The sequence below is a fragment of the Aptenodytes forsteri genome, unplaced genomic scaffold, assembly GCF_000699145.1.
Source record: "Aptenodytes forsteri isolate BGI_AS27 unplaced genomic scaffold, ASM69914v1 Scaffold55, whole genome shotgun sequence".
In the NCBI taxonomy this organism is placed as follows: Eukaryota; Metazoa; Chordata; class Aves; order Sphenisciformes; family Spheniscidae; genus Aptenodytes; species Aptenodytes forsteri.
Window position 1 is genome coordinate 12,515,692 of NW_008796063.1, and position 20,185 is coordinate 12,535,876.

The following is a 20,185-nucleotide window of genomic DNA, read 5'->3' on the forward strand; positions in this document are numbered from 1 at the left end:
AGAAAATCACAGCTGAAGCTGGTGGCATTTACCTAGCAGTGGAATGAGGGTTTGTGCAGAGAGTGTCCGTTCCCGGGCAATTACCCATCAGGGAGGCGAGCGCCCTGCCTGTCCCTGCACTGCTGGGGAGGGCAATCAGCAATCCTGGGGCCCCTCTGCCATATCGGAGCCCCTCTGCTGCTCCCGGTTTTGGGGTCCCACTGCTGTCTGGGTGCTGAGCCCCGTCTCCATATCCCGCAACACCCGGTGGCTGCGGCTCCTCAGAGGAGCAAGCAGGAGGAGCAAGTGTGTGAGGGGTTTGTTTGCCATGTGCAAGCTGTGTTGTGCAAGCCATGGCAGCTTCCCAGGCACACCAAGTGCTCCTGCCAGATGTGTGGGCTGGGGCTTTCCGCCGGGAGGGAGAGCTTTGGGGCTGGGATGTTCCCTCTGCACTGCTTTCTGCCCGCAGCTCGTGGGGGGTTCATGCAGGTGATGGGCAGCTCAAGCCCCTTTGCCAGCATGGTGGCTGCAGGGCAGCATTGTGTCCCTGCGTGCTCAGCTCCAGCTCTGGCATCCTGTTACTGCAGCCCAGCCCTCCTCTGCGGGCAAGCTGGGTTCAGCACATTGAACCTGGCACACATGTTAATCAGGTCAGCAAAAGGTCCCCTTGTCCTTCTGTCTTTGGACACTTTCATCAAGGCTTTGCAGTGCGCTCTAGCGAGGCTCTCCGTCACCCTTTACAAAGAAATAGTTGCCTTAGGTCGCATACCTTCCGGCCCAGTAAAAATTATACAGCGGTTGTTACAATTTACATGCTGGCTTATGAAGTTTGCACTTAAGAAAGCGTTTTCCTTCCGACTGTTACGGCTGTCTAATGGTGTGGGAGCCACTCAGGGCGGCAGATGGATAACGCAGGACACACTTTTCACAAAGCTGATTCCCCGTGATTGCACTGTGTCTCTCACTCCTGCTCAGGGCCGTACCATGTGTTTTGTAGGCGGATGCAAATGGTCACTGACTGCCACGATGAAAGACCCCAATGCGCACCCCTTGACATCCCCACTCCTCCAGGGACGCGGGCACGGCCCTGCACTGGGACCCTCCTGCTCCGCGCAGGTGATGGTGGCAATCTTGGCACGCCGAGCACCGCTGCTTATCCCTGCCCAGCCGGGGAGGCTGTGCCAGAGACCCCCTCCCTGGGCAGCGGGAAACCATCCTCTGGTTTAGGCGTTGCCAAACACACCATGGCTGGACCTTGAGCCAGTCCCACTCTTCCATGCAATGGCTCTCCTCCCTTCCTGACTGCGACCCTGAGCGCCTTGGCCAGATCTCACGGCACTCATGAATCCAGAGCTCCGAGCAGATTTGGCCACTGGGAGGGGGTTAGTCCAGCTACGCCGGCTCGCTTGAAATCGTACCGTTGTGTCTGGTGGGACCTGCCGACATTTCGGGGCTCTCGGGGGAGGAGGCCAGCGATTCATCGTGGTGCTCACCGAGAGCCTCCGTGCTTGGGGAGCTCAGCAGATGTGTTGCTTGTTTGCAGTGTGGATGTGAGCGACTGTCCTGAGAACGAGGGCAGCACCACAGCCCTGCCCGCCGGCTCTGCCTGCCCACCGCTCGCAGGGAACCTGGGCTGCTCACCTGGAGCCTCTGCCCGCTTGGAGGCTGCGCGGCCCCTGCCTGCGCGGAGGCTGGGGCAGCAAGGCAGGGACGGTGTGTGGCTTGTAGGAGCCGGCAAGAGGCACTTTGTGTGTCCTGGGCTTCGTGGCCAGAGCGGTGGCTCTGGCCCCCCGCATGCCCTGGGCTGGGGGCATTCACCACCAGGAGGACCCAGGCTGGCGAGGGGGGGAGCTTCTTCTGGCAGCCCCTCTGCTCGGTGTTGGCATCACCAAACCAGCGCTGCTCCACATCCTTACCAAACCTCCTGCCCTGCCTCTTCAGAATGCAGATTTATCTACTCCAAGACTTTTTAAGCTGTGTTTTAAGAGCTCCTGATGTGGTAAGCATTTTCAGTACAGCCCTTCCTGAGCCCTCATTTGCTTACCCTTTAGAAATCTAATACTTGATTTAAGCACATTTCTGCTCCCTCCATTTGTAAGGACAAATGCAAAGTAATTGTTTGATATTGCAGCGGTTTCCTCAGGCTCCAGCTCTAATTTCCCACTAATACAGTATTGTCAAGGGGATCAATCTATCCTGGCACATTCTGCCTCCTTGGAGTGGATTGGAAATGGCTTTTCTACTACGAGGCTGGGATTCGTGAGTCTCACTGTGAATGTTTTTCTCCTTTAAAGGAAAAATCATACAAGAAAATATCCTGTCTTCCTGTAGATGGCCGTTAATCCCCTGCTCTCCCTCCGCCTGCCCACAGCTGGCTCTGGGTATCCTTGCTGCTGGGTCCCCCTGTGGCTCCTGTGGCTGCTGCTGGATGATAGTGGAAGAGATGCAGAAAGGGGTCTATTAGATGTCCATTAATTACCTCCAATTTTTTCCTATTAGAGCTCGCTGGGCAGTAATCAATTCCAGTAAGGCCTCTCAAACTGGTCCATGATTGTGTTGCATCCCCACACAGCCACCGTGCATCGCTCCGAAGCATCCCCCAGACCTGTGCCAGAGGACAGAGGGTGCCAGGGGCTGTGGCTCCCCACAGTCACCTGTGCCCTGGTCCTGCCGGTACGGTGCTCTGGACACATCGACAAATCGCCTGGGGTCTCCAGCAACCCCTCCCTAGGGAAGCCTGTGGTGCGTGCAGGGAGCACCAGAGCGCAAGGCGTGGGGAGCAGCCTTGTCCAAAACTGAGCCCCTGGTCCTGCTCAGCCGTGCCCCCTTTCCTGGGTGCTTGTCACAGCCCCCATGCCAGCGTGTCCCCAAGGTGCGTGGAGCCAAACAGCTGCTCAAGCTGTGCTCAGGCTGATTCCCCCTGTTCTGCGATTGCCTTGTGCATCCCTGGCAGAAAGCACAGGTTTCAGAGTGAAACGTGTCAATAAGCCTGCCTCTGCGACCCACTAGCTCCGGGGGGGTGCCTGTGTCTCCCACACCGTGGGGTGACACTGTGCCCTCCTGGGTCACAGCCACCCTGGGAGGACCCCCCCACCCTTTTGCCACTCTCCCCAGGCACTTTCCCCATGGCCCCAGAGCCGCCGGAGGACGAGTCTGAGCAGGGCTGGCCAGGAATTGCCCTCGCTGTGCCCAGCTCTGCACTGGCAGCGGGTGGAATTGGCCTAGGAAGGGGGTTTTGTCCCTGCCCTGTCGTACCCTGGGCTGTTCTGCCACCAAGCATGTGGGGATCTAACAGCCGCCAGTGCCCTGAGCACCGGCCCTGCCACAGCACCCATGCTGCACTGGCAAATACGGTGGGACCCTCCCAGGCCGTCCGGCCACTCCTGGGCTGCTCCCTGCCCTGGGGAGAGGCTGGCTGCAAAACGGCATCGACACCAGTTTGTGCAGGCATGGGGGAGAGGCTGAAGGCTCGGACTGAGATTTAGATGCTAGTGGTAAATTGCAACCTTTGACAGAAATGCCTGAGATTTCCTACGAAAATCAATAGATGATTCAAACAGTCCAGCACTTGGAAAGGCAAATAACACCACTCCAACAAGAGCAGTTATTGATATTCATGAACAGTTGTGCTCATTACAGGGCCTGCTAACAGGTTCGTAAGATGGATTGCTGCAGGATGGGCTGAGCTATGTGTGTGCATCCACAGAGCGGGCACTCCCCTGGCAGGCCAGGACCCCATGCTGCCTGGCTGTGCCAGTGTGGTGATCACCAGCTCATCCCTGCAGCTGAGCCCTGCGGGAGCTGTGTGAGCCCCCGGCTGCCCCAGCGGCTCACAATGTGCTGATCTGGGAGCACAGCAGTGCTGAGCCAGGAGCACAGTGATGCTGCGCCTGGCTTCGAGCGCCCAAGGATGCAGCCCATCAATCTCAGCTCCAGGTAGGATGCTGAGCTGGGAGAATTCCCTGTCCCTGAATGCGCCAGCAGTCAGAGGGCGGCTGGTCCTGGGATCAGCTCAGCAAGCTGTGGGGAGAGGTGCGGTGCTCGCAGGAGGGGCAGCGATGGGGTTGACCCAGCCGAGGCAAGGGGCGCCTGCCTGTGCACTGCTGGACACCGCAGTGCCACAGGGCTTGGCCGGGTTTGGGGACCAGCGGCTGGACTGGTGCTGAGGGTGTGCCCGCAGGGAGCAGGGCTGGGGTGCAGCAAGGAGATGCGGGGGGGCTCTGCTCCAGCCCTGCTTGGAGAAGGTGCCGCAGCTTCCAGCTCCCAGCAGGCATGGTCATGCTATGGCTGGGTGAGACTATGTAGGAGCTGCCCGGGGCATGTGCACCTTGAGGCATGTCCCCAATGCCTGGCTGAAAGTGCTGCTCTGCTTTGTGCGGCTGAGGCAGGGCAGAAGGGGCTGCCTGCAGAGCCTGCACATGGTTCAGTACCTCCACAGGGGCCGGCTGCAGCTGCCGGGGAGGTAAATCGAAGGACAACCATGACTAATGCAACGGGAGGTGTGCACAGGCCAGGGGAGCCATCTAGCAAAGCGTGCAGCACTTGACATTTCAGTGTAATTGTGGGCTCCTACAGAACAGCCCATTAAGTTCAACCATAAATTACTGCTGCTTGTGTCTAATGCGGTGTCTGCCCCCCGGCGCCTGACAGGAGGTGACATTAACCCCGGGGTCCTCTGGCACCCCTGAGAGGTGCCGCCACCCCTGTGAAGGGCTGTGCCACAGGTCCCCTACTCACCGTGCTGTGCCGTGCCGACCTGCTGTCCTGCCCCGAGCTCCATGCCCGCTGCCTCGCCTGACACGCAGGTGCAGTGGGGCTTTGCACGGCCCCCCTGCAGCACTGCATGGGCAGCAGCGCAGCATGGGGCTGCCCAGCCTTGCCCTAAGAAAAGCCCATGCATATGGACCGGTGGTAGCCGCTTTTATTTACACAAAGGGATCACATGCTGAACAAGGAAACTAGTGCCACTAAAGTACCCGTAACAGCAGGATTCTGTGCTTTATTCACAGGACAAAATATCGGTACAACATTTTTCATAGACTTCTTTTTCAAGCAGATACATCTCACTGTCCTCATGGTTACACACTGCGCTTAAGTGACGAAAGGCAAAGCGGAGAGGTCAGAGCTCTGCCCACCCCACCACCGCAGCGGGACACGGCCCCGCGGGGACAGCCCCACGGCCGCTGCCTGCAGTCGGGGGGTGTCCAGGAGTGCCAGTTTGCTTTGGGACACAGAGGAGGGATGTGCCTTGGAGCAGCCTGCAAATGGGCTGCAAGACGGGGCCATCACCGTGGCCCCAGAGACCGTGTGGCAGTACAAGCGAATGGGACCCCACGGAGTAAGCCACAGCACCGCTGACCTGCCGGGATGGGCAGCGTCTGCTGGGCACTCATCCCTCGGTGGCTGTGGCAGGACGCTGTGTCTTCCCCCATCTCAGCTTGCCCTGGAGCATCCCAGCCTCCCGAGGGCTGGGGAAGCCCCTTGCCTGCCTCTGCTCATGGATTCTGGGCAGGATGGGCTGGCCGGGAGGTCCTGGCTCCAGCCCCCCTGGGACCCCTCATGGAAGACGGCAGCCTCACATCACCGCAGCTCTGCTCCCAGATGCTTATTCCCACCTGAAGTCCTGCCCGACTGTTTCATAGAATTTGATATTATAAGGTCTATAAAAGTCCCGAAGCTGATCGATCACCTCGGGGTCTATCTGCACGTGAGTCCTGCCTTTGGACTTGCCCAGGCAGCGAGGCAAGCCGCTGCTGTCCGACTTTTTCAGGCAAGGAAAACCTTTTGTCTTGTTGAAGTAGAAGTGCTTGTCCGTGATAACCCGTTTGATGCCCAGGAAGTCCTGGACTTTGCCCATCTCCCCAGCTGGGTCCGTGATCAGCTTCTCCCCGCTGACAAAGTGGATCTGGGAGAGGGGGAAGTACTGGAGCCAGCTCTCCAGGTGCACGGCGTACATGCCGATGCGGATGGCATTCCAGGACGTGTCCACCAGCCCCAGGCTGCGATTGCGGAAGGACAGCCCCTCAAAGGTGGGGATGTCCGGCTTCTTGGAAAGCGTCTGCGTGTAGTCTGAGATGGCCCGGGTGACGGGGTTCCTCACCACCACGATCAGCTTCGTGTCCCGGGACATATTGAAGATTCGCCGCGGTGCCTCCTTGGTGACGAAGTAGCTGGGGGTCTTCTCCACTGTGATCTGGCTGTCGAGCGTTCGCGGCATCAGGCTCCTGCAAGTGAAGTAGAAGGTGATGGTGAGGAAGGAGCCAGGTGAGGTGTGGCACTGTCCACAGTGTGGGGCTGGCGTGGTGTCCCCTCCCAGCAGGACAAGGCAAGACAAGGCAGGACAAGGCAGGCACAGCTCCCTGCTGCAGTGCTGCAGAAAGCCCCTGGCCATGACTGTCTCCTGGGTCCATCCGAGCCCCAGGGGACCCCCCGCGCAGAGGACAGGGTCACCGGCAGCCCTGCTAGCACAGCAGCAAGCAGAGACGCTCAGCTCCCGAGGAGGGCAGAGCCAGGCAGGACGGAGGGCAAGGGCATGGCCAGACTGCCAGGCACCCTGGTGCTGCACGGCAGCTGGGTCTGCTCCATCCCCATTGTCGGTAAAGTCATTATCAATGTAAGGAAAGCGCCGGAGCTCAGTCTGCAGCCGGGAAGGAGAGCATGTCCTGCCACCCGCCCCAGTCGCTGGCACAGACGCATTACCCAGCAGACAGTCTCTGCTGGAGCCTGTGCTCAGCCTTTCATCCCCCATTCCTAGACCAGTTGCCATTTGCAAAAGAAATTACAGCAGCTCCTTCCAGAATTACTGCAATTACGTGGCGTCTCTCCTCCCCAGTCACGTTACGGTGCACCCTGGCTCCCGCACTCCCCGTGCCGCCGGCACCGCAGTGAGCACCGTGCCCAAGGCAGAGGAGGGTGCTGGCCTCCAGCACCCACCGGGAGCACAGTCCCCTTTTCCTTCTGCCTTCATCCTGGAGGTGGGCAGGAAATCAGTGCTGCCTGCACGCAACCCTTGTGCCCAGTGAGGGCAAAGGCTGCTGGGGCTGGGATGCAGAAGCGTGGTGGCTGGGGGGTGGCACTGCCACGAGAAGCTGTGGGGAGTGATGGATGCAGCCCCAGGTGCTGTGCTGCTCCTCCAGCGGGACCCAGGAGCAAGGGGCTGTCCAGGGATATGGGCTTGTGCCCATGAGGGTATCGCCCACCCTGCCGGGGGCTTGGTCAGGCCAAGTAGCTCCAAGATGGGGTCCTGCATGCACCCGTCTGTTTCTGTCACAGGGAGCTGGGCTGCAAGGCCAGGGAGGGAGCACCAGACTGGGGGAAAATGTAGCATCCCTGCAGCCCAGCTTAGCACTAATTAAATCATCTGCTTTGACATGTGAACATCCAAATCAAATAAAAACTAATGGGATAGAAAGATTTATAAATTGGTCTTGTATTACTAGAGTAAACTATCAAATCCATCTCAGGCAGATTCATGGCGCCGCGGGTCCCCTGGCTGGAGCGGGCAGGGAGCGGGCAGGGAGTGGGGCAGGGAGCGCCTGGCTGGAGTGGGCAGGGAGCGCCAGCGGGCAGGGAGGGAGTGGGGCAGGGAGCGCCTGGCTGGAGTGGGCAGGGAGCAGGGAGCGCCTGGCTGGAGTGGAGTCCCCTGGCTGGAGCGGGCAGGGAGCGGGCAGGGAGTGGGGCAGGGAGCGCCTGGCTGGAGTGGGCAGGGAGCGCCGGCAGCCAGGATGAGGCCAGCGCCCTGCGGGTACTGACTGACACCAGCATGCACGCCGGGGAGTGTGCTGCCGCCACGACAGCTCTAGGCACGCAGGAGCCCTCGCGGCAGCAGTGCCGCGGCGAGCCAGGTGCTTGCTTTGGGGCCACTGCCCTCCTGCCCCAGCCCCTCAGGGAGAGGCACAGGCTGGAAGGGCACCTTCTATTGCAATTATGTTCATTGAAGAAGAACAAGAAGCATCTGCCACTTTTCCCACTTTGCGGCGCAAGTTGGTGGCTCATGTTCATAAACTGACTGGTTTGGATTCAGCTGTGCAGCAGAACACAGGCTGGGAGGCACAGTCAGGAGCTGCCTGGGGAGAGTCTAATGGGGAACTGTGAAAAGTGCCTCCAGGAGTGTTTTGGTTTTTTTAAAACAGAGCCTGTATGTTTAACGTGAGGCACCCACACATGTCCAGTACAGAGCAGCACACTGGCTGCTGGAGAGCCCGTGGGCAGCCTGGCCACAGGGACCCCAGGGAGCAGGAGGGCTGTCTCCGGGTCTGTCACCTCCCGCTGCACCTTTCCGGGGGCACAGCAGGGCTCTTCCAAGAGGAAGGGGCGAGCTCAGCTGGCGAGCTCCCCTCACAGACCCAGGGAGGTGCTTTGGTGCACAGCAAGCGTGTTGCGGTGAGGGGGCTGGGCAGTGAGGCTGCTGCCCTCCAGCCACATCTGCACCCTGGCAGCCCCATGGCACCGGCAGCAGCCACTGTGTGAGCAGGGGTGTCATTAACTCGGCTCGTGGGACTCCTTGTGAGCCCCCTGCTCCCCCACAATGCACATCCCCCAGACAGGGTCTGCCCTGGCTGGGCACCGCAGAGGGTGCTCACCCCTGCAAGGGGACCCGGGGAAGGAGGCTGGGGAGGAGCTGGTACAACAGTCACTTTAATAGACTTGGAGCTATGGATGTCTGAGTAACCCAGTGAGACCTCAGGACAGAAGCAGTCAGGGGAAGCAAACATCAGCAACCCTGGCTGCAGCAATTCAGCTGGAGAGAGCAAGGCACTGATTTATTCATGGGATAAACCCTGCACAACCACCATGGCCATGCTGCCTCGCTGGCGTGATCAACATGGGTGTTTCCAAGAGCTGCATCAGTCCGGTGACCAAAACCAGACACCTCCAGGGAAACCACCAGTCATTGCAGGGTCCCTAAAGCACGGTCCACAGCCACCAGCTTTGGGGCTTGCTCTGTAGAGAGAAACCTGATGAAAGACCTAACTGGGAGGAGATATAACCACAGCCCACAACATCCTGCGTGACAAGGGGACTGCAGTGGAAGACCCGGGGCATCACGGGGGGAGGGGGGGCAGCAGGCACCGAGGGTGGTGGGTCCCCGGTGGACCCGGGACACTCCCTGTGAAGGTGACATGGGGACAAGAAGAGACCGTGGTCCAGGGGGACTGGATGAGCAGCTGGAAGAGACCCGTAGAGAGATACTAAAGAGACATGCCCAGAGATCTGTGCCAGGCTGCCGGGGAGCTACAGGAGATGACGGCCGAGGCCGTTCTCGCTCCCCCAGGTGCTGGCACAGGGACAGGGTTCCCGCGCCACACGTGGCCCCAGAGCTGCTGCCCCGCTGCCCCCTCAGCGAGGGGCCGGGGGCTGTGCGAGGGGACAGGGGCTGCCTGTCCTGGGGCAGCATGGCAGCCAGCCTGCGCACCCTCCTGTGCTCTTGACCAGTTTCCTCATTCGAAAGAGAACAAACTAATCCGTTAGCATAAATTAACAGGGCTGTTTTACAGAGGTACCTGAGCACAGACGTGGCTTAATTGGCCTTTCCCACTGCTCTGCTTCAAACCCCATAAATCCCGATTACGATTCCCGTTGTTTAATGAGTGTCAGGAAATGCTAATTTAGCGGCAGGCACCACGGCTGTATCTCTGTATCACAAACAAGTTTCATCATAAATCAGCGCGGGACAGCTTTATAAGTGATTCACTATTACAATATATTGGCAGAGAATCGTAAAACTGCTGTTTCATTAATGGCTCATCTTCAGGCTTATTAGACTTTCACTACATGAGCTATTAGGTCCATGTATTCAAAAAATGAAATTACAGGTTCTAATCCATTATGAAAAACACAAAATCTCTGCATAGGAAATTACTGAAATGAGACAAGAGTTGTTTTTTTTTTTTTAAATGGACTCCCAGTGTTTGCTGCTCCTGAACAACAGAGACTGCTGAGACAACAAAACACAACCCGAATAGATAAATAAATCACCAGTGAAACCATGCAAGGGGGAGAAATGTCACCCAGGCATTCATCTTTACGTTAACGGCGGGATCCCCAGGGCTGCAAGAGCAGGGAAATGCATTGCAAACTTAATTACAGTTGACTTTAAAATGATATTTTTGGACTGCTGCATTCACAGAGTTATTTGCATACAAATAGCATGTCACATAGTTTTAAGCCCAAGACTTGCATGTTTAGGTGTGAAGGCTCTCTGTAGCTGGCTCACGGTGCTGCTCAGCCAGGGCTCAGGCAGAAGCCATTCCTGCCACTTCGGGGACCTGTCCTGGATGCTTATGACTTTGCTAAAGATCCCCAGCCGGCCTTGGCACTGGCTCCTGGCACATGCTGAACAAGCCGCTGCCAGGCGGTGCCAGAGCTGACGCCAGCATGGTGATGGCGACGTACCGGTGACACTGACAGGGAGGGATGGCTGGAGCACTCGCGGGGTGCAGGGGAGACACCAAACCTGCCATTCTTGGGACAGCTGCTGGGTGCCAAGGGATGGTCAGCAGCCGCCTCCTCCTACACCAGGGATGAGGACGGTGCCGCTGGGAGGGGGATGGCGTGGCTGCCCTCACGACCCTGCTAGATAACGGGCCCCCCCGTGACGGTGGAGCTGGGTGGTCGCCTCTGCTGCAGGAGGGGCGGGGGGGTGGCTTTGGTGGTCTGGGAGGGCAGTGTGAGGCTGCTTCCCTTGGCCCCAGCCTTCCCCTTCAAGGCCCCTCCGGTTCCCCCGCAGCATGACAGCGCTGCCCACGCTGGTGACACACCAGCTGCTGCCAGTGCTCTCCCCGTCAGCACGGTCAGGCTGGAGAAACACCGAGGCTTTCTCCACCCAGCAGCAGTGCACAAGCCATCTGCACCGTGTCCTGGTGATGGGAACCTGCGATGCAGCAGAAATGGAGGAGGTCAAAAACGCTGATGCTGAGTGAATACCAGGCCAGCTCTGCACAGAAATCATTAGGGACATAGTGGAGCAAACTCCACTCTGGCCTTGCAGCAACACCATGGGCCGGAGAGCAGAGCAGCCTGTCCCTCCCCTGCACCCGGCTCCCTCCGACTGCCTGGGAGAGAAAAACCACAAGGGAGGGTCACGAACATGCCCAGCACCGGCCCAGCCCTGCGGCTCTCTGCAGAGGACACTATGCTTTGCCCCAGCCTGGGCTCCCTGCCCAGGTGAGAGCTGCTGCCTGCTCTGCTGCCCACACACACCTGCAGCTGCAAGACCAGAGACACGGCCTCAGCCCATGGAGCATCGCTCCAGGGATGCGCGGGATGGGTCCCCTCCAAGGAGGGACAAGCCTCGGCAGGAGGTGTCAGAAGCTCTTTCCAGCAGTAACAGTGGGACGCAGCTCACCCCTCATTCCCTGCAGACGCCGTTCAGCAGCCACAGGCTTTTCACTTCATTTGCTTTTCATTGCTCTTGCCAAGAAGGCCAATGCACTGACCAACAGAGGCATTTAATTATCAGGGGCATCGCAGCTCCCCCCAGGACAATCCGTCAGTCAGGGGCTGCTGGCACGTGTGCTCAACGGTGCCCCTACAGACACTCCCCTGGGGCTGGGGGCTCCCACGCAGCAGGACCTGCTGGGTATATCGGGAGGAGTGGGGGGCGTCCCCCGCACCAGCCAAATCCTCCGCTCAACACATTACTCTGGCTGGAGAGACAGCATTAATTCCTCTTGAATTAGAGATTATTTTCATTATAGTTACTCAATTCTTAAAGCTCTTTAGTGCCATTTGATATGGGCATTAACACTCCCTTCCAACCTGCAGATTCAGAGGTTGCGTTTGCCCACGTTACTGGAGAGGGGACACAAGTCAGGTACATCCAGTCACTAGCACGGCCCTGGGAGAGCTGCTGTCCCCTGACGTGGCTGAGCCAGCATCACTATGCCCCACAGTGCCTGGGAGCTGGCACGTCCCTGGGCAGCCCCCACGGCCCCATGGCTGTGGGGTGGCAGCAGTGGAGTGCCTGGCCCCGGTTGCGGCTGTGCCAGTTGCGAAGGCAGCACCTCACCCTGAAGGAGTTAACTTTTCACCAGCACCTTTCCTAGACCTGAATTATTAATTTTCTTATAATCTGCCTTTGGGCACCCCATGGCCCCTACAACACTCCCACATTAAAGAAACATGTGGTCCCTTGCTGGCTGCACTGCTTTGATGTCGAACATGCGTAGAACACTCTCCCAGGGAGGAATTTGTACAAAAATTCATTAGATGATTGAGATATTGCAGATAAGCGTGCGTGGGGAGAGCACCCATCCGATAATCCCATTGTTACAGCACCAGCCCCTCCATCCAGCTTGCAGAGCGCGGAGGAGAGCAGGGCAGCTCCTGGGTAAATATTTGCCTGCTGCAGCTTGCTGCGTGTGAGGACGTGGCAGGCGCATCCCTGGCTCTCCTCGGAGGCTAGAGACTGACATGTGTGTAATCCTGGACTCCATCCACTCATCGGCATAAAACCAAACTGTTTAATTTGGCAAAAAAACCCAAGTGCTGGCTCTTGTGATGAGGGTTGTGCGCTTTCCGTCTTCTACCTGATGCCACAGGCTCAGCGTCTGCATCCGGGGATGCTGTCTGCGTGCAGACAGGGAGAGGGGAGACCACCAGCCTGGGAGCCAAAATCCTCCAGCACAAGCAAACACCAGCTCGCTGCCCTCCTGGCGGGGCCGGACCGGCTGGGGCTCACAGGGTGGTGGGGTAGCGGCGAGGGTCACTGCTCCGTGCAGCACCGGGGAGCTGGGAGAAGGGTGGGCCGTGAGCGCATCTCCAGCTGCAGCTTGACATACCGGAGGCAAGCACAGAAACTCTTCCAAGAGTGCAGACTGGCATCAGGATGGTCCCGCAGGACTACTCCACCTTGACCCGAGAGCAGGTCCCCTTCCCCACGCCACAGCCTGCCCCTCGCCCCCTCGGCTGGAGCTGTGCGGGAGGGCTGCCTGCCGCACTGCCCTGGCAGGAGCAGGGGAAAGCACAGGCAGAATCCCACCGGCAATAGCGGAGTGAGCCTGGCTGCTGCACGGGAGTCAGCACCACAGCAGGAGCCCGGCCCCGAGCTCCCTGCCTGCTGCCGAGGGTGCTGTGCCCCGCCGTGCCATGCTGTGCCATGCTGTGCCGTGCTGCGGGTGCACACAGCTGACAGCCACCACTGGCTCTCGGCTGGTGGCCCAGCGCTGCCGGGTTCAGCAGGACTGCGGATGGCATCAGTAGATGAAAGCTCAAGCAAAGCTACACGGAGGTTTAAGCAAAACTGGGTCAAACACGCAAGAAGCTGAGGTGTGAGGAAGTTAAAAAACTCTCCCCGGCTGAATGACATTGCAGCAGACGTCTAGGACACAGGGACACCCCAGCCGAGAGCTGCACAGCTGGTGCTTCGCAGTGAAAGACCCCTGCGAGGAGTTCACGGGGCAAACAGGAATCCCCTGGCCTGGGTCCCCCCGGCGCTGCTGCCGTGTCCCCTCCCCTGATCTGCTAAGGCTGGCAGCACTACAATAACGGGCTCAGGGAGAGGGCTGGCCCCGGGACCAGGGCTCCTGCAATGCTGAGCGGGACAGACTTGCTGTGTCCTCCCAGCCCGCACAGTTCAAGAGATGCACCACGTACGCCCTGGGGAAACGCCGCCCCAAGGGACCACGGCCCAGGCAGTGGCTGGCCCGGCCCCGTGTCCCCGCTGCCACCGCCCCGTGCTAAGGCAGCCTCAGATTTAATGATGGATCTCTTCCTTTAATAAATGTTTATGTTCAAAGAATTTACACCAGTGCTCACAGAGAGCTAATGAGGGACATTTCAATGCATAAAAGCAGTGTGAACACAGTAATTAACTTTGTTGCTGATTAATTTTTAATCATTTAAATGCTCCAGAGATTTGCGGTGTCCTTTAAATCAACAAAATCTTTTCCAAAGGGCATGCTGCCGACGCCCTTCATGCACACGAGCCGACATGTAACTCCCATCTTCCTAAATAACCATCCAGCACCGACTGAGGGTCTGAGAAAGCCCAAGGCCAGTGCCGACGGGAGCACGGCTGGGAAGTGGCAGGAGGCGAGGGCTTCCCAGCACAGTGCTCGCAGAGCCCAGCTCACCAGCCCTGCTGCTAGCGCTGGGTCAGAGCAGACAGCCCACCAGTAAGGGCAGGCACCCCAGCCCAGCGTGAGCCCAGCCACTGGGTGAGGCCCCATGGCTCGTGGAGAAAGGCTGGGGTGTCCCCCTTTTCCATTTCCAAGGCAACTCCTTCCATAGGTGAAACTTTAAAAATTAATATGCATTTTAAAAATCACCTAATATGCCCCAGCTGCCCACGTTGCCCACTTGGTTATCTTCCAGTACTCAGGAGTGTGCAAATGGACGAGACAAATGTGCCAGCACCAAGAACAAACCACACCAACCCAGCGGCGGGTCCTGGAGACCCCATGCAACATGCCAGCACTGAGAAAGAGCAACTCCAGCCACATCTAACGTGCCTGCTGCTGGGGACGCACCTGGGACATGGTCATTGTGTGGAGGATCCAGGGCTGCAGACATCCAAAAGGGCCAGGTGCTGCCGGCCGCGTGCCTGGGTGGCTGCTGTGCTGCCAGAGGGTCTTGGGCACCGCCTGCCCTGGGAGCCTGCTCTGGTCCCTGCTCCCAGCCCAGTGGCAGTGGGTAGCGCACATGCCCCAGCCGTCCCCGGAGCACACACCACGTGCAGATACTGCAGACAGCGCCTGACCCCCGCGGTGGACACCCAAGGTCACCAGGGACCGGCATCCTCCGCTTGTCAGCTTCATGAAGCATCCGTGCCCACGGCCATGCCAGGTTACGGGCTGGATTTCGTGCTACCGAAGTGAAGGTTAGAACAAATTGCAGCGTTTACAAACAAGGTCACGGAAGACAGAGCAAGAAAATGCATCATTAATATTGAAGGCTTGGCGCCCTGCATGGATTTACCTCCCTGCGTTTCTCCCAGTGCCTTAGCAGGGGAAGCCCTCCTGGGGCCTGAGCGAGGGTCTCCACGGCACCCGGGCCCACCCAGAGGAGGGCAGGGCAGGACCGCTGCCTGCAGGTAGATGTAGGCAAGGGAGTGACCAGGCAACACGCTGCCTGCAGGGCAGCTCCTCACACAAAAGTCTGCGGGAGGTTTCATACCCATTCCTCAGAGTCAGGGCACTCTCTGAAGTCAAGGAAATTTCAAAGCATCCTTGAAGCTTGCTGCCTTCCTTTCTTCTTACTAATTAACTTTAGCAAAATGCACTGTCAGTCAAGCCCACAAAACACTCCACATCGTTGGGCAAAGCCTAATGGGCTCCCATTTGTGTGTGAGCCAACCTGGCCATTAGCAGAGCGCAATTAGCGAGGCGGAGTGCAGGAGCTGGGTTTGCCCGTTCCCTCCTCTCCCTCCCGCAGGCACAGGGACGTGGGGATGGCGCAGCAATGCTCCCCAGCTGGCGGGGTCTGCTCCCCCAGGACAGCCGCAGTGCCCGCTGCTCAGAGGCCGGCAGTGCTCCTTGTGCTGCTGCAGCCCCAGGCGCACCCCAAAACCAAACACAGCGTAGAGGGCATGGGACAGAGCCCCAGGTGCACGGGTGCCCCCAGGGACCTGTCGCACCGGCATGTGGGGAAGCCCGGGCTTGGCCCAAGTGCCGTCCCTGGGACAGGACTCAGGCAGGTGGATCCGCGTGGGAGCCAGATGGGGCCCTCCTCTGTGCCAGCGCCTGCCTCCTGGCTCGGCTCCTGCAGACAGAGGCACAGCGGAGCCTGCCGGGCAGGAGCCAGGCTCAGCCTGCAGCCAGACCTGCTAGGAAAAGCCCCTCTCTGAAAACAATGCTGGAGCATCTGACAGGGTTACTCAAGAATCCTAGGGTGGAAAGGTGTGCCCCGAGATGCTGTAATTACAGAGTCACCACTCAAAGTTAACTGCAAATTATACGGCACTGTCTTCCCTGTGTTCTGGAAAATACTGAAGGTTATTGGCACACGCTACCTGCAGCAGGAAAAGCTCTATATTGAACATTTAGTCCAGGATTGGTAATGAATCGATATTCCCCAGTAGCTGGCTGTTTGGTTTCAGTTGTCTTAAAACAGATCTTGCTAAAAATACCTTTCCTGTAGTGTATCTGTAGCTAATGAGGTGGATTAGAGAGGCTGATGGGAATTGGAAACGGCACGGGTGTTTTGGGTCTGAAGTCGGTGAGCAGGCAGCTCCTGCGCGGTGGTCTGGTGCAGGGGAAAGCAGAAGGGTCTGGCTCTGCCCAGCGTGCTGTCTCCCAGCGCAGATGGAGCCAAGGCCGCCCCGGGGGCAATGGCAGGACCTAAGACAGGAGGCACCATGAAAACAGCAGCTGTGAGCAAGCACGACATTTGGAGCCGGCAAGGACGGGCGGATCAGGAGGAGATGTCCTCTCCCGCTGGTTCTGCCACCTCCGCATCAGACCAACTCTAGGGCAGGGGAAAATGTGGAAAAATGGGAACTGACATTTTTGGAGCATCGAGGGGCTCAGCTCTCACACTGCTCTCAACTGTATCAAAGACCTACTTGGTCCCTCTGCTTGGCTCCCCACCGGGGCACAAAATGGGAAGGACGGAGCCAGACCGGGTGCTCGGCTGGTGGAGCAGCCACGGGCTCCTGCAAGTGAAGTGTCTCTGCTCATGACGGGGGAAGCCTTTGCCTTTGGCTTTCCAAGGGGTCTGTGCTCCGGGCTACCTGCAGACCCCACCACACCGCAGTGCTCCCCAACCACAGGAACATCACCTCTCCCTGGCTGGCAGCTGGGGACAGCCTCCGGCTTCGGCCAGGAGCAGCCTCCCCGCCCTGGGGTCCCGGCGGGGCAGCCCTTCACAGCCAGCTGTTCATGGCATCAGCTGTGCCCTTCCCCAGAACATGGCCGTCGGCAGGACCCTGCTCTCCTGCTCCCCGGCCTCTTGGCAGAGCAACAGGAGCTCATCACGCTGCGGGTTAGACCTGCTCCACATTTAATTGCTTCACTTGCAAGGAGGAAAATCAATTCCACGCTTTATACATTAGCAGCCTCTGTGCTTAAGTTTTGGCACATTTGTGAGGTTAAAAAAAAAAAAAGGTAATAAAACCAGGGAAGTGTCATTTAATTGTTTTAGCTGAACTAATTTGGAGGTTCCGCTGCTCCGGTGTGATCTCTCCATTGATCCAGACGCAAAGCCAGGCCCCAGGCAGCACACTGCTCACCCGGCCGTGCTCCCATCGCTGCCCCCGCCTCACTCGGCAGCTGCCCGTCGTCACTGCCACTCACTGTCACAGGCTGCGTCCCTCCCGGTCACAGATGGGTCCCTTCACATGGAGGATCCCAGGCTGAACCACGGCTCGGGGTGGGAGGTTGGCTGCTCAGCTCTCACTGCCACAGCCCCTCGATGCCAAAGTATGTGCAGGAGGGGGACACGGCTCCCGCCTCCTGGACCAGCACCATGCTGGGTGCCCACAGGTGCCCTTACGTGCCCCAGGCGGGGTCTGCCCCAGGGTGCAGCCCCTTCCCTTCATTCGGACAGGCGCTGGCCTGGCTGGGCTCTGTGGCCCCAGCCCTCCTGCAAGGAGCCACGAGCAATTCTGCAGGAGCAGTGCCACGAGGTTCAGTCCTGCGCTGCCTGCAAGGCTCCCAGCCCTGGATTCCCCGCACCAACTGTGTGCATGGGAAGCACAAAAGCCCGGAGAGCTCGCAGGGCCAAGGACTGCGTGGGGAGACCCCAGCTCACGACTGGGGGGGCTGCTTCCCAGCCAGGCGCTGAGCACACTCAGCTCCACTCTGAGCAAGGGGCTCAGCCGGGACCCATGTCCTTCTCCATTGCCCGTCCTGCTACTCTGGATGCCCTTTAGACAAACCACTGCTGCTCCTGTCCTTACAGGCCTGTATTGCAGGGCTGCTCCCAGCAGTTTGCTTTTAGGCGATGCAGGATGGGTGAGAGTGTCTGATGTTGGGGGAAAGGTAGGGGAATGACACAGACCTGTCGGGGGGCAAGAGCAGGTGAAGGGCACTGCTGCAGCTACTCTCCAAAGGGCAGGAGGAACTGGGCATGCTGCAGGACAGCCTTAGGAGAGGGAAACAGCTTCAGTGAGCTCCACCGATGCCTGTCCTGGCTCTCCCATCACCTGCCACTGGTACCGCTGCAAAAGGAGCTGAACATTCCCGGCTGCAGGGTCCGCTGTGACCCAAGTACAACACAGGGCAGCAGACCTGCCTGCATTTGCAGGGAGTGCAGTGCCTGAGCTGCCTCCCTGGGCATGAACCCCAGCTACAAGGGCCGGAGCACCAGCCCAGTGCCCAGCAGGCAGGTGCTGCTCAGAGCAGCTCTGACCCGCTCATGGTCAGAAACTGGCATCCTCATGCCACAGGCACAACTCACACCTGCCCAGCAAGGAGACAAACCAGGACCCCAGTAGAGCTGGGAGCGAGCACCGTGTCACGGTGCCTCCTGACCAGTCTGGCCGCTGACAAGCACTGCCCTGCTCTGGAACAGGGGACATCTCTGCTGGGAAACCGCTGCTGAGTTGGAGGGGCAAGCGAGCTTGGTGGCCCCACGGGCTGCCTCCCACCACCCGCCATGATGCTCTGACACACCGACCATGCCAGGTGCCCTTTCCCCTGCTGTGAGCTCACAGGCACCCAAGGCCAGACTGAGCCCTCCTTTGCCTCCTGAGGCTGACGCCCAGCAGAAGCACTGTGGCCCTGCCGAGAGCAGCCCAGAGCTTCTGCAGCGCTCCACAACGGTGCAGCAACCAACCACCAGTACACTGGGTTGGACACCGCGGGGAGCAGGGGGTGAACTGCCTGCAGCACCGAATGCGGGACCACGGGCAGGGGATGAGCGTACGGGCGCTGTGACCCGCTCACACGCAGTACTCACACTGCCTCTCTGTGAGCACCCCTGAGCTCCTCACAAAAGCCTTTGCTGAAATTAAAATCCCACTGTCTCCTGCTGGAGATGTGCTCGCTGTTCTCTGCAAATTATTAGAGATCTCAGATAGACCCACACTTATCTGAGTTCAGAGAGACAAGACGGCGGAGGACAGGGACTGCCCCTCTCACAGAGCCAGAGATAAAACCTGATGGCAGAAGGGTGCTGAGGCACACTGAGCGGGGCCACAGGGAGGGTAGCCGTGCTGTCCCGTCCAGCTGTCATTCACTCATGTTTTGGAGGCCCATTCACGCAGGCAAGTGTTTCCTCAGACGGGATGGGAAACCTGTTATTGTCCCGGCTCCAGAGCCCGTTCCCGGCAGGGCTGGGACTCGGGCGGTTGCAGCCGCAGCGCTGGCAGCGCTGGCGTGGGCTCCAGCAGCCATGTTCCCACGGGAGGGAACGAGCCGCGCAGGGCTGGGGCACGGCTGTCCTGCGCTGCCCGGAGCCAGCCCGGCCCCGACCCCGCTCGGCACTCCAGGAGGAGGAGGAGGAGGAGGAGGAGAGGGGAAAAAGAGGGGAAGAAAAAAATGAATCCCCACAAAAATGTCTTCATAACAGGAAACGTCTCATAAAATACCTGTGGTTTGGCATGTGTGATCCGACTGGTCAAACTATGCACCTGGCAGGCAACCCTGCTATTAATGCTGCGCACAGTCTGGTATTTCGGTGGAGCTGAGGCTGGCGGGGGGAGGAGGATGGGACCGGGGAGCTGGGGGCGCAGAAGCCCTCCGTTGGGGCCGGGGTGAGGGGTGGAACATGTCCCTTGGGTCTCACTTGCCTCCATGTGCGCCTGGGGGACATCCCACCTGTGTTTTGGTGAGGGGACCACGGCGCCCCGGCGATGCAGTGAGCCGGGCTGAGCCTCGCGCCCCGGACAGAAACCAGCATTTCTGCAGTTTCAGGCCAGGGTTTTCCACCCAGACCCGGGTCCAAGCCAGTGCAGACCCCGAGGTCTCTGTCCAGGTCTCCAAATGCCACGGTGCCCGCCGTTCCCCACGGATGGCTTCGCCCCTGTGTGCACCCTCGGCTCCGGCCACGGCCTGGCACGTCGGCAGCGATCAGCCCGGGGCTCTCCCGTGCTCAGCAGAGGAGTTTTGACAGCTGGAGGTGAGGGATTAAGCCCTGAGCTGTGACCTGTGGCAGGCTCATGCTTTGCTGCGCTCCCGGCACACACACATGGAGGGTCATTAATCCGCCTTAGCTGATCCCTGACCCAGCGGCTGCAGGATCAAGTGGCAGCACCAACCCTGTTGTCAACGCCACCATCGGACCCCCGGCTCCTCGGCTCCGGGCAGCGTGCGCCATGGGCAGC

At 59.2% G+C, this 20,185-nt stretch overlaps 2 protein-coding genes across 2 annotated transcripts in view; one reads left to right on the forward strand and one right to left on the reverse strand.

Annotated features, from left to right (window-relative positions):
- Positions 1-5,527: 5,527 nt before the first annotated feature.
- LOC103905066 (heparan sulfate glucosamine 3-O-sulfotransferase 2) lies at positions 5,528-6,370 on the reverse strand. Its single transcript, XM_009286633.1, has one exon. The coding sequence runs from the start codon at positions 6,368-6,370 to the stop codon at positions 5,585-5,587; it is 786 nt and encodes a 261-aa protein (XP_009284908.1). The 3' UTR covers positions 5,528-5,584.
- A 4,698-nt stretch (positions 6,371-11,068) lies between these two features.
- LOC103905067 (heparan sulfate glucosamine 3-O-sulfotransferase 4) overlaps positions 11,069-20,185 on the forward strand; it is a 179,180-nt gene continuing 170,063 nt past the window's right edge. Inside the window, exon 1 of the mRNA XM_009286635.1 lies at positions 11,069-11,145. Coding sequence (XP_009284910.1) covers positions 11,069-11,145 — 77 coding nt within the window. The remainder of the gene's footprint in view (positions 11,146-20,185) is intronic.

Coding starts and splice junctions, on each gene's coding strand:
- LOC103905066 (XM_009286633.1), bottom strand. CDS start 6,370: ATGGCCAGGGGCTTTCTGCAGCACTGCAGCAGGGAGCTGTGCCTGCCT.